Source organism: Cygnus olor, chromosome 3 (assembly GCF_009769625.2).
Source record: "Cygnus olor isolate bCygOlo1 chromosome 3, bCygOlo1.pri.v2, whole genome shotgun sequence".
Classification (NCBI taxonomy): Eukaryota; Metazoa; Chordata; class Aves; order Anseriformes; family Anatidae; genus Cygnus; species Cygnus olor.
In genome coordinates, this window is record NC_049171.1 from 25094853 (window position 1) to 25106954 (window position 12102).

Consider the following 12102-nt stretch of genomic DNA (forward strand, 5'->3'; position numbering starts at 1 on the left):
GAGTAATCAGAATTTCAGGTTTTATTTATTTATTTTTACCATTGGTTGTAAGTACAATGCTATTTTACTGAGCTTCCTATTTCCTTTAAGGGGTTTGGTTTTGTTGTTGTTTTCCCTGGTATTTTGGGCCTTGCTGAAGGTAACAAGGCATTCAGTTTAGATCAAAAATCGACACCACAGTTGCCACATAATTCTCATCTGGTGGAGGCTTCCTTGCGCTGCCAGGCTGCAGGAACTTCTTAATTGTAGGCATGTTGCTCATTTTTGTTTTAAAGGCCTAAAAAATAAAAGCAAGAGATAAATCCCAACTAATCCAGCAGCAAAGAGTGCTCCTTGCACAGGACACAGGACAACTACTTCCCCCTGCTGATTGAAGAGACCCTAGCATTCATTTAGTGTGCAGATCTAAGCAGTTTCCTTCTGACTAAGAGGAGAAGGACCTGCAAAAAGCCTGCTCTTACCAGCAAAAGCAGTGTTGGAGCAGACAATATCTAAAACTCTGCTGCCTGAAAGAAACTGAAGGCAAAAATTCAACATCCAGGGCATCAAGGATTGTTTTTAAAGGTCCATGAACACTAACCAAGCTCGTGTCCTTTTTCTTTTCTTTGCTGGTTATAACAACAACATGATTTCCACGTTTACCACATTATGGATGTATCTGAGCTCTGTTTATATCTAGCATGGCCACTGTTGTCACATTGTGCCAGCTCTTCTAGGATTGCATGGGTGAGGTGAAATGGCTGGACGCATCCTTGGCTCATCTCAGTTGTCCACTAGAGGACATGTCCACTATGCGTTGCACATTAGGGTAGACAAACTATTTACACAGAGCTGGCAGATGTGACACAGGCCTTTGGGGAGACCTGTTCCCTTCTGGGGTAGTGTCTGGAGGCCACAACAGTGATTAAGGCAGACTTGGGCATCTGAGGTGACAAGAGAGGCCTGTGTCAAGTCAAGCTTCCTGAGACCTCTTACTGTAGCAGCTGGAGATCCCACGGTTAGTTGAGAAATCTTACATACATGAGAACCAACTCTAACAGTGGGGCTAAGGGAGAGGAGCTTCACCAAGTGACAGCCATTTCTTGCTGGCAGATGTATAAACATGATTTCCTATTCCTTAAAAGCACAGGAAAGATAAAGGGGAATGCAAGAAGTAAACATCAATTTTAGAAACTTTTCTCTACTGGCAGTGAAGGAATCCCTTACAACTAAGCCATGGCTTCAGCAGGACTGTGACCATGCCTGGTGGCTAAGATATTTTCCCAAAAGATGGGAGATAGAGGCCACAATTCCTGAGGCCCAAAAAACTGCATACAGGTTGTAGTATGGCACATGTTGCTGCCCACTTTGTGGCTGAAGCACTTCATTTTGTCACACAAAATTCAGACTTAAACTATTGGGGTTGAGACTTGGGGAAAAGAAAAAAAAAGAATTCCCCTTCTTTCCATTCTCCTCCCTCTCCTGACACCTTTTCCTTATCAGTTCCAAGCAGAAAATCTAGCTGCTGTAGTCTGATGCTGCACTCTTTCTTTTGTTAAGGGGATTAATGACAAAGTCTTTGAGTGCATCCTTCAGGTTAACAGTTTCTAAGCACAAAGAAGAATGACCTTAATGATAGAATCGTCAACCCAAATTTGCATTGCCTGATTGCCTGCACTGCTTTATTTACCAAGATTACAGGCACACGGGTGGACTACTGAACAGTATTTGATTTTTCCAATCTCAGACTATTTGGCTCCACTGTATCTCAATTCTTTATGACTCCTGCAGGCTCACCCATTCACTGAGTTCTACAGTGTGCTGCATATCTGGAAGCTTCTCATTTCTGGTCAAATCTCACAGCAAAAGTGCCTTACTTCTGCTTGGTTTCATACTTTGTATATAGCACAAAAGCAGAGAATTGATTCTTGATGATATTGAGTTGATTTTTGAAAGAAAATGCTGGGTAATGCCAGGGCTTGGGTTCCTAGTCATACTGTATAAGTCAGAAGTGGTGAGGTTAATAGGATCCCAAATTTGTAATTCCAGCCAGTACAGAAAATGACACACTGCACTGTACTCCAACATGTCGATCTATATCACAGCCTTAATTTGTTATCTAATATTAGATAGCATCTACAGGCAGGAAGCAGGAAAATGAAAACAGAACAGCTTACATCACTGATCCCCTTAGGTCGACATTAGTTCTATTGAGAAGGCATACAACAAAGGGAGTATCCCTCCAAGAAGTAACCCTTAACAGGGTTAGCCAGGGGCACAGTGTCTTACAATGAATCAACCAAATCCATTCCCTGCTGTGTTCCATATTAAACAAACGTAGACTGGGATAGTCTGTTGAAGAGCCCACAGAATTGATTTACATAGAATGGAGAGATGATCACTTCAGGATTGTCCCAAAATTAAAGTTGTGAGGTCGTGGTACTGCACGGTTCCTGAATTCAGGCATGTTCCGTGACAAGATTACCTGCAGCTGAGGAAACCCTGAAAGCACAGCAGGTATTTTCTCCTCCACTGCTAAAATGACTTCCATTAGCTGAACATCTGCCCAGCTGAATTGGTTGCCCACAAGAAAGTCTTGTCCGTGTTGTTTCAAAACCTGTAGAATACAAGAGAAGATGAATTGCAGATGAGAACTGGACATACGATGCCCGGCAGCTAAGTCTCATGGCACAGCTGTAGAGCTGAACAGCAATTGTAACTGAAATTTCAGTTTTTAGCTGCAAGGCTGTGAGCCCAAGTCACTTCATCAATGTCAGAAAACAATCTTGTAGTATACAAATTACAAACTTGGGTCACTTGGTAATGATGAATGACAAAAGGCACAGGGAAAACGGACAAAACCACAGACTCAAGTAGGCTATTAAGAGTCATAGCATTAGAAATAGGGATAATGGAGGAATTAAAGAGTAACTCAGAATTTATAAAATGGCCATTTAGATACTTCATTTCAGGTTATGTCCAACGTCCAGGAAGCAAACTTAAAAATGCAAAATTACAATAGCTAGCCAAAGAGAATCTCTGCCTTTGGGAGCAAGTTATTATAGTCATAAGACCTTCTAGGATGTTCAGCCTTTATTATTGTTTTCCATCAAAGCTAGATGGATGTTACAAAAGTGCAAAATGTTGCCAGATGCCTGAGTCATATGGGTTCGGTTTGTTGTCTCTAAAAGTGGGACGTGCAGAAATCTAGGACTTTTTTTTTTTTACTAAAGGAGTCCTAATATCATGGTGTTTTTGTCTCTCTGATTTATTTCCAAGGGATTTTTCCATTCTTCTAATGAAAATGCTCCAAATAATATTAAGTATAACAGAGAGGTATGCTATGAACAAACAGAAGAACGGAACTTTTATCTCAAGGAAAAAAAAAAATCATACATGCTTGCTTTTACTTCAGTGAAAATATTTGCTGTGTAAGCTGCAAACATTTTGCTTTCTTTGCTTTGTAGCTGTTCAAATACTACAGCCCTGACAACACAAGATAACAAACAGAAAGTTTGCTGTAGCATTTCCCCTTCTTTGTGAGAGCCAAGAAAGCTGAGGGATCGGATCTAGCCTGCACTACAAGCATGTTCTTATTTTTGGGAAACTTTTTGATAATTGCAAGTACAAGATTTATACGCACATCCTCACCATCACTTACCTTTTCAAAGACTGGGAAGTATCTCTTTGTTGCCTTCTCTTCAATTGAGGCAAGATTTTTCGCCTTTGCCTCAGCTGGAGAGAAAGGAAACATCATAACCATTTGCATCAGATCTGTTATTCCTTCCACATACATGTCGATCCTATCCGAGGAAGACAATAGACAAGAGCATGGGAGTTATTTCATCAGTTTTCTAATTAACTAAGGCAAATTATAGGAATTGTATACCACCACCATAGTGCCAATTTTCACAGCCCATACAAATACAAACTAAAAGGACTAAAACCCTATTTCTGTTGAACAGGATTTCAGAAGCTTTGGTTAAAACTTAACAAAGGCTAGAGACCCTGTTCTTTATTGTGTTAACCTTTCTCACGCCTTTCTACTGGATTTACAGGATTACATCTGTTGTATGTAATGCAGCTATCAAATAACAGATTGCTCATCAAGTGAAAGGAAATGTTACAGTACCAGGCTCTCTCCTTCAGGTCCTTCCCATAGAGGTTGTATTTCCCCGCTATGTAGCTGAGGATGGCTCTGGTCTGCACCATCTTCACCCCATCGATCTCCACCATGGGCAGTTGCTGGAAGAGCAGTTCTCCATCTAGGGCAGAAAGTTGAGGAAAAGCTTATTAGTTCCTCCTGGACTTCCAGCTGTACAGGAGAATGCATTTCTTTTGGAGTGTAAATCATTGACGACTTGCCCTTATTGAACTCCATGCAGTAATTTAACATTGTGGGAAAGATCAAATGCTGCTAATAGGCATCAGAGTTTTGTAGCTGGGTCACCACAGTGCAGCTGGGCCCCTCGCTTTGCAGCTCTGCCAGAGCTTCGCTGGCTGATGGGAACTGGCACCGCCTGCTCCTCTGCACTGCTGGACCCTGGCCCTGCTGGCAGGAAAAGACTCAGCCAGCAGTTGCAGCCCAAGGGATTGGAGGAGAATAAAGAGCCATATTAAATCTGAACTTCAAAAAAAAATTCAAAAGTTCAATTATTTTGAATACAGATCAGTTTCTTGGCAGGACATAAAGACCACTGCCCCTGCCCTGGTAGTCCCCTTTTCTCCTGGTGCTGGAAGGGGTTTGGCTGATCCTCCAGCGAGGCAGTGCCGAGAGCTCAGCTGCCATAAAGGTTCGGCACAGCAAAGCCAGTCTTTTCTACACCAGTTTTCTGCTGGACTAATTCCCTGTCTTTGGAGACACTCCCTGCTCCGTTTACACAGTCAGGGCATCCAAAGAACAACCCTGCCTTGTTAAAATCAGATCAAAACTCTGAATTCGAGTAGGCAGCTGTCACTTTGCACTGCTGAAAGTTAATCATTGGTTTTAATTGCTTGACCTTAATCTATCCATTGCACGTTTCTTCATAGTAAACAAATTTATTTTCGTAGGCACTTTTGCCCACTTTCTTCTCCACAGAGTTACTAAAATGCTTTGCTAACCTCAAAGAAATAAACCTTCTTCACTCATTCTATATTATTTGCAGTTTAAATGCTCTCTCTGTAGCTAGGAATAGCCTGTGTTTGTTTCTCAGAAACATTCACAGGTGGATCATATGTTATCATATCCAGAACACACTTCTGCAGACTGAGGAAAAAATATCACCTGTAAGAAGGCCCCCATCTAGTGCAAACACTATGGAATAGGAAAAAACAGCAGCTACACAAGGATACTTTTCAGCAGAAAGATGCATGAAGTGGATAATAAAATCTGACTTTCTGTCCCTTGACAAAAGGTGTGATGTAGCAAATGTGAGAAAAGTGAATGCCTGGTTTGTTTATCTACAGAAAAGAATTTCTCTCTTATGACCAGCAGCAGGCTGCCTGCCTAACCTTGCAATGAAGGCCACTTCACATAAGCCCCGCACAGAATATTTTTGCAGGATTTAAATCAGTTTGCCAGTCATTTTGCTGATTGTACTGTGCTGTCTGTGAGCAACCAGGAAAAAAAAAAAATCATCTAGACCAATCTGTCACAGAACAGCAATGCTTCTTGACATCGGGGTAGCAACTTGGGCAACCTGTGGCCAAGCAGATTGAGCCAAGCTACTTGCTGTCAGGCCAGGGGTATAGGTCTGACCAGGAGGATGCTCCTGACGTCTCTCAGCCTCCAAGGCAGCTGGCTGGCTGCAGACTGCATGGTGGAAACAGCCTCTGTCCCAGGCTGAATCCTTCACAGTGCTGGGGAACTGCTTAGATCGTCAGCTGCCATGGGCCGAAGTCACTCCTGGACCATCGTAACAGCGCGGTGGTGCAGAGCACAGCATGCCCCAGCAAAAGGTGTATTGGCATGGGAAAAAAAAAAAGAGGGAGAGGCAGTGGAGGGTTATTCATGTTCAGCCCTGCCTTGCACAGCTGGCAACATGCCAGCAGTCCTTTATCAGGTTGACTAATATTTGTCTTTCTCCAACTCATTGTACCAAAGCCCGCCTTTTCCTTTGTGTTCTCAGGTTCTTAAGCTCAATATACATACATGTAGAGGCTCTTGATCTTCTTTATAGTATTTCCCTGTCCTTTTCATTGCCACTTAATTCTCCTCTCTGGCTATGGATAGGCTTGGATACTATATGCAGGATTATACCACCCCATCTGGATTAGGTATCCCTGAGAAGGAAATTCAGATTTGGGCTTTCACTACCTGAGATATCGCATTTAGAGCTCTGTCTGCTGTCTGTACACTGCATGGCTCTCCCATATCACCAGATTCCCAACCAGATAGACCTGCAGCTGTAATTCTGATCTTACTGACACCACTTTTGTTGGGTTGCTTTGTTCATTTTAGCTTTGCTGTCGCTCTTCTTTAAACACAGCTTCCCCTTTCTGCTTAGGCAGCCAGAGCACAGCCAAGTCCTTTTCCAGGTGTCTTAGTATGTCTGGGCAAGTTCAGCCTGATGCCTCTCTGGTGTGCTGGGAGGTTTCTGTAAAATGTCTTGGTCAGCAGGAAAACTGTGGGACAGGAGCGCTCTGTAGCGCCCTTCACAGTCCCCACTCCTTCCCCACCCAGGCACCAAGGTCTTCTCCTTCCAGGGTGGCTGCAGGGTGCTTTGCTGCTGGGTTTCATCTGACTTAAGTCTGAAAGGCTGTGGCTGGGGCTATGCACTGGTGTTTGGGAACTGGTCTCCTTTCTGGCTTGCTGCTTTGACCATGTCAGGCTTCCCGCTGGTCTCTCTTCTGGCTTCCTGTATCTTTTTGTCTGGGGGAAGCTTCGTGGCTCAGGTACGTCCTGCTCAGCTGGCCTGACACCTTACTGCCACGTCAAGCCCTACCTTAGACATCCAAAATTCCTCCCTGTTGTTTGCACGAGGGTATACAATGTAAGGACTCTCACTGGTGTGCTCACACAGAACCTAGTACAAAAGAAAACTCTTTCCTACGAATTTTGGTGCCATGCAAGCCTTTCCACCTCCCCAAGGTTCAGATCCTACATCGGATGGGATCATACATCCCATCTTTACTAGTTAACTCTACAACACCTCAGGCCAACTGGCACAGAGCAGCCACACTCACTCAATTCAGCTCTCTCCGCCTACACAATATGCTGGTCACAGCTAAAGTACATCTTGGAGATGGGCCTGGCCAGGTCCCAGGAGCTGCCTCAGAGAGTGCGATCTGCCTAGGACCCATGCTAGCAGTCCAACTGAACAGATAACCAATTTGTACTTAGGAATACAAGAATCCAAGTTGTACATATGAATGTTTGCTATCCGTGCTCAATGTATTACTAAAAACACAGTCATAGAAGCTGGGACTTCTAGCTTACAGGAGTTATTTAGCACTGCAAAGAGCAGGTTACACAAAACTAGTATTTTGGTGTGCTAGGCACGCACCTAGAATTTTGCATTGGTTTACGTAAACCAATTTTAAACCACAGATTTAGCTAAATTGGAGCAATTTTTTGACAGACAATGCCTTAGGTATCATATTCTTACCTTTGACTAACTTTTCTAACTGTTCCCTTGTTTCCACAAATTTCTCTTCAAACTGGAAAAGAAGAGAGAAGAACGTTACATGGCTGTACTTCAAACTTTCTTCTGTGAGTGACTGCACATAACCACGAACAGAACAACCCAACCAAGCCGGGCACGATGAGCTGGGTCTTCAGCTGCAGATGCCCTGAGGATTCCCCACCTGTTCCCACAGCCGGGAGGAGCGGAAGGGCCTGGCCACTTCTGCCTCAGTGCACAGGTGCAGAAATAACCAAAGCGCATGTAGAAACAGAGCACAGGCATCTACAGGAGGAAGACAGGTTGCAGCCAGTGCCAAGGGAAGCACAGGGTAAATCAGCCAACACCACCCCCAGAGCATGGAGGCCAACACCACCTTTTTTTTTTTTTAAATATACAACTGGAAAACTCAGATTCATTAAGGGTCTTTAAAAAATTCCCCATCTTTACCCATTATGATTACTTCAGCGGACTCAACTGTAAGCTTCACAGAGTTTGCATCCCAAATACCAGCCACTGATCATGGTTAGTCCAATGCCACTGGCCAAATAAATTTCACCACCCTCCTGCAGTCACTTACACTCTGTGTGCATGTTAAATTGTTGCATACAGTGTCCAGTTGGAAACATCAGCCTGGAACAAGATGCCAAGTGTCAACTAACCTCCACGCCAGCCGCTGCCAGCAGCCATCGGACCGGCTCCATTCGCCCCCTTCCATTAATGTAGATGAGCCTGGGCTTCCCTGACATGCTGCTGAGCTCCTGGATCCCTGAAAAATATTAAGCTGAAAACAAATGTCTCATAAAGCTGGTGTAAGCATCATTATTTCGGGGACAAAAAAAAGAAAGGGAAAAAAAAAAGCCTTTTATTTTCACTATGCCTACTGGAATTGCCCATCCTCTAATTTAAAATATAAAATGAAAGATGCACCAGGGATGTGACACAGCTTATGCTAGGAAAGGAAAGATGTGCAGACTGGTAAAGCCTTTCCCAGCGCTACTAGGAAGTCTTTTTTTTTTTTTTTTTTTATGATGCAAACACAGACATGCTTAAACAAGCGCTATGGATCCTGAGCTACTGCGGGAAGCTTGCTGCATTACAAGACAGTTATACAACGTCACTGAAAATCCTGCCACATCCCCAGGGTAAGTTATTCAGTTACCCTCACTGCCATAGCTCCACTGAAAAGAAGCACAAGATGTTTTATTGCTAGGCTGGAATTTGTCTAGCTTTGTTTGCCAGATGTCAGAGTGCCTTACGAAGCTTCACCTGCCATCCACTTCTTTCTTGAAGTAGGATTATTATGACCATAATGATTAAATGAATCATTAATCTTCCCTTTATTCCACGAAACAGGCTGAGCTTCCCTGGTGGTCCCCTTGAATGGCCCACAGCCTGTTCCCTTGTTGCTTATGGTCTCCCTTGAAACCAGACCTGGAGCCTGGCTGCAGGCTTCAGGTGCCTCCCAGGCATCCCCCAGGGCACCAGAGGACTGCGTGCCCCAGAGACATGCACCACTCTCTGAGAGGCTCTCAGCAGCTCATGTTTCCTTGCCCTGATTTCTAAAAAATGGGACTAGCGTTCCCCTTCACAAACATGTTAGTATCATACTCTAATGACCAGGAGAAAAAAAGCTTAAAAATGGGTAACTTAAGCATGTCCAAATGTCTCAGAAACCAAATAGTAAAGTGCCTGATTTAAAAAAAAAAAAAAAAAAAGAAAAAAAAAGGCAAACAAACCAACAAACAGAAGCCTTTACCAACGGTCCCAGTTTTCCCAGAGCTAACAGCTGAAGCTGCAATACCAGGTCTGTGGCACTGTCATGATTACATCCACATAACGTGTCCCACTGCCGCCACATAACATGTCCCCAGTCAGTTTCAGTATGCTCTAGTGAAGTTTTCTTTTACACTTTTTAAAGTGTTCTTAAAATAAAGCGTGTTCAGAACACACTTTGCCAAAACTTGATTTCAAAGAGCAATCAGATTGAGAGCTCTCCCTTGAGCGATTCTGTTAAGAATTAAGTCCTATCTCTACACTAAAAGAGGATACTTTTGGTAAATTTGACATGATCCAAATATACACAAAAGAGAAATGACCACCTCCAGTTTTAGGATGCAAACAGCTGCTGCTACTGGCAGTGCTTTACCTGTAAAACAGCAGCTGCATCATTTTCTGCACATGTTGTGTGAATAGCATTTACTACATGACAGTGCAACTTAGCTCTGTAGTTCAAGGCTACTGAACTAGTGCCTCTTCATTATCACACTTATCAAAAACGTCACAACCATATCATTTCTGCACACATTGCCCCAACTTGTGATGTGCAGAAATTTACAGCAAATAGGAATTTTCCTTTAACTAGTAAAACAACAGTTTCTGCAACACCAAGTATATGAAACATAATCAGCTTGGAAAATCATCTGTTGTTTTCCTGACAAAAGCAGAGGGAGTGCAAAGCCTTAGGAATCATTTTTATCATTTTACATGAACAAGAAATTCTATGCAAGATTTAAATTATGTGAAAAGAAAAATGACAAATGGACAATAAAAATCTGTCATCAGCTAAGTTTTTAAAAAATAAATAGTGACTATCATCCATAAGCGGACGTTAATTGTTTTAAACTTCTGATGTAGAAAAAAATACTTGTTTCCCTGGTAGTCTTCTGAATCTTTAGATCCACTGAGTGTGTCTCCACCGACTACAAAAGGACCTCACACATGGAGCTCACACAGACACCTACATTTCGGTGCCTGGATCTGGAGCTGAGTCTTGACCTGAGAGCTCAATTCAGTTGGCTATGCCTATGCATCTAATGCCACTTGAGATGTGCAGACAGCACTCTGGACTTGCTGGGGCCCCCTGTTTTCCTGAAAAGTCTGCCTGATGCTTGGCAGGAAACAGTAGATTCAGTCAAACTCTCAGCATCACTTCAGTGGAAACCCACAAAGCACTTCAGGTCCAAAAGCAAATGGATGTGTCTATGTATATGTTTGCTGCTTTTGCCTAAATGCCATATTTACATCGTATTCCCTCTCTCTGTGGTTTATATCTTGCTTTACTCAGCTCTGAACTACACCACAGGGCTGCTTTCTCAGTCCTGCAGCTCCCAGCTTACTCTACGCTGCACATGAACTTTAGAGAGCAGAGAATTTACATTACCTCAACAGATGCTCTAAAATATCTGGAAGGAGCTTCACTAGAAACAGTACCTTAAGCACTTAAAGAAAATAGTTTTGAAGTTAGGACTTACCTTCTGAGCTTAGCCTCTGCTGAACACAGGCGCCTTCCCTTCCTACTTTATCTCTGGAGCTCCTCCTACCCCTGGGGAGTTTCCAGCCATACCCAATTACAGAGAATATTCTCCCATTGCTGTAAAACTGGCACTACAGAGCTTAAAGGCGTACGTGTCTGAAAAGTGCCGTCCAAGGCAGAGACTCTCTTTCTTTTGCAGTTTGCTGATTCACCTATACCATGGGGGTAGTTGCAGAGTTTCTCGTGGCTATCTATTCAGGCTCCTCTCTTGGAGTTATTGGGGTGTGTTACCCCAATGCCTTACATACAGGAGCAAGACACTTCAAAACATTGAGAACATTATAGATTTTTCTGGATCTTATTTAGGGTAATAGCAACTACTTAGAAGTAACCCGTAAAGTTTCTAGGCCTATCTCACTACTTAACAGTAACCACGTTTTTTATTTTCTGTGTTATCTGGCCCAGAAAATATACGCGAAGTATGGGAAAACAATGCCTAACTACTTCAAAATACAGTTTGCCAGTGCTTAGTGATAACTTGGTATAAAAAAATAGATAAGCAGCTTATGTCAGAACTGAACCCGTGTCTTAAGGCGATAGCATTATTTTGCAAATTGAGTGTATGTGGCAAATACCCAGGTAGAGATAAAATAAACTATGATTTTCCTGTGCTGTTTCAGTGAGATATGACTGCCTCAGCTTTGCTATCTAGATGTCATATGAAATGACCAAAACTAACAGTGGATATGAACAGACAAAAGGTGGTCTGGCAGATGGGAAACAGGATTTTGACACCAAATATCAGGTCCTCTAGTGTAGGCTTGCACAGGATGTTGGGCATCACTTTACACCTGCATTAGATATTAGTACAGATAATCTGAAAATCTGTTCATAAAACCCACACTGTTGTCAAAATTGTATTTATCAGTCTAAAGCCATGACTGTACCAACATAGCACCTCAAGATGGGGAATCTCAGGACAAAAATCTCTAGCTAGCTATCTGGAGGAAATCCCCCAAAAGCTGCTATTTTATTTTTTCCTCACATTTATGGTTTTGTGATGGTTTCTCTGTCTGAAAATTGCTGTCAGTCTCTTCCACAGGATGCAGTTTCACTAGAGGCTTCTTGGAAATTTGAAATTTATGCATTTCAGAGATTGATGGTGTCAGCAAAATACAACTGTATGGCTCTTCCTCATGCCTAATTCTCTCTCTCAGGTTCATCATCTAGTGAATAAAGCACAGCCTTAAATGTATGCTTCTG

At 42.8% G+C, this 12102-nt stretch overlaps 1 protein-coding gene across 4 annotated transcripts; it reads right to left on the reverse strand.

Moving 5' to 3' along the window:
- Window positions 1-10958, reverse strand: LOC121068612 (glutathione S-transferase-like). 4 transcript variants are annotated; one of them, XM_040553922.1, is made up of 7 exons: window positions 10838-10958; window positions 8246-8352; window positions 7569-7620; window positions 4112-4244; window positions 3641-3782; window positions 2465-2596; window positions 1-277 (listed from the first exon to the last, which is right to left on the reverse strand). In XM_040553922.1, the coding sequence occupies exons 2-7, from the start codon at window positions 8330-8332 to the stop codon at window positions 152-154; spliced, it is 672 nt and encodes a 223-aa protein (XP_040409856.1). In that variant the 5' UTR covers window positions 8333-8352; window positions 10838-10958; the 3' UTR covers window positions 1-151. The 4 variants fall into 4 exon arrangements, with proteins under 4 accessions (XP_040409856.1, XP_040409858.1, XP_040409857.1 ...); XM_040553924.1 differs by having other exon boundaries at window positions 2465-2591; window positions 8246-8367; window positions 10838-10953; XM_040553923.1 differs by having other exon boundaries at window positions 8246-8367; window positions 10838-10952.
- Between the last annotated feature and the right edge of the window lie 1144 nt (window positions 10959-12102).

Bases quoted from the DNA above. Each gene is read 5' to 3' on its own strand.
- LOC121068612 (XM_040553922.1), bottom strand. From the start codon at position 8,332: ATGTCAGGGAAGCCCAGGCTCATCTACATTAATGGAAGGGGGCGAATG. The intron at 7,621-8,245 runs GTTAGTTGACAC...CTTCTTTTCCAG, and splicing joins TGGCAGCGGCTGGCGTGGAG to TTTGAAGAGAAATTTGTGGA. The intron at 278-2,464 runs GTAATCTTGTCA...TTTATTTTTTAG, and splicing joins CAGGGTTTCCTCAGCTGCAG to GCCTTTAAAACAAAAATGAG.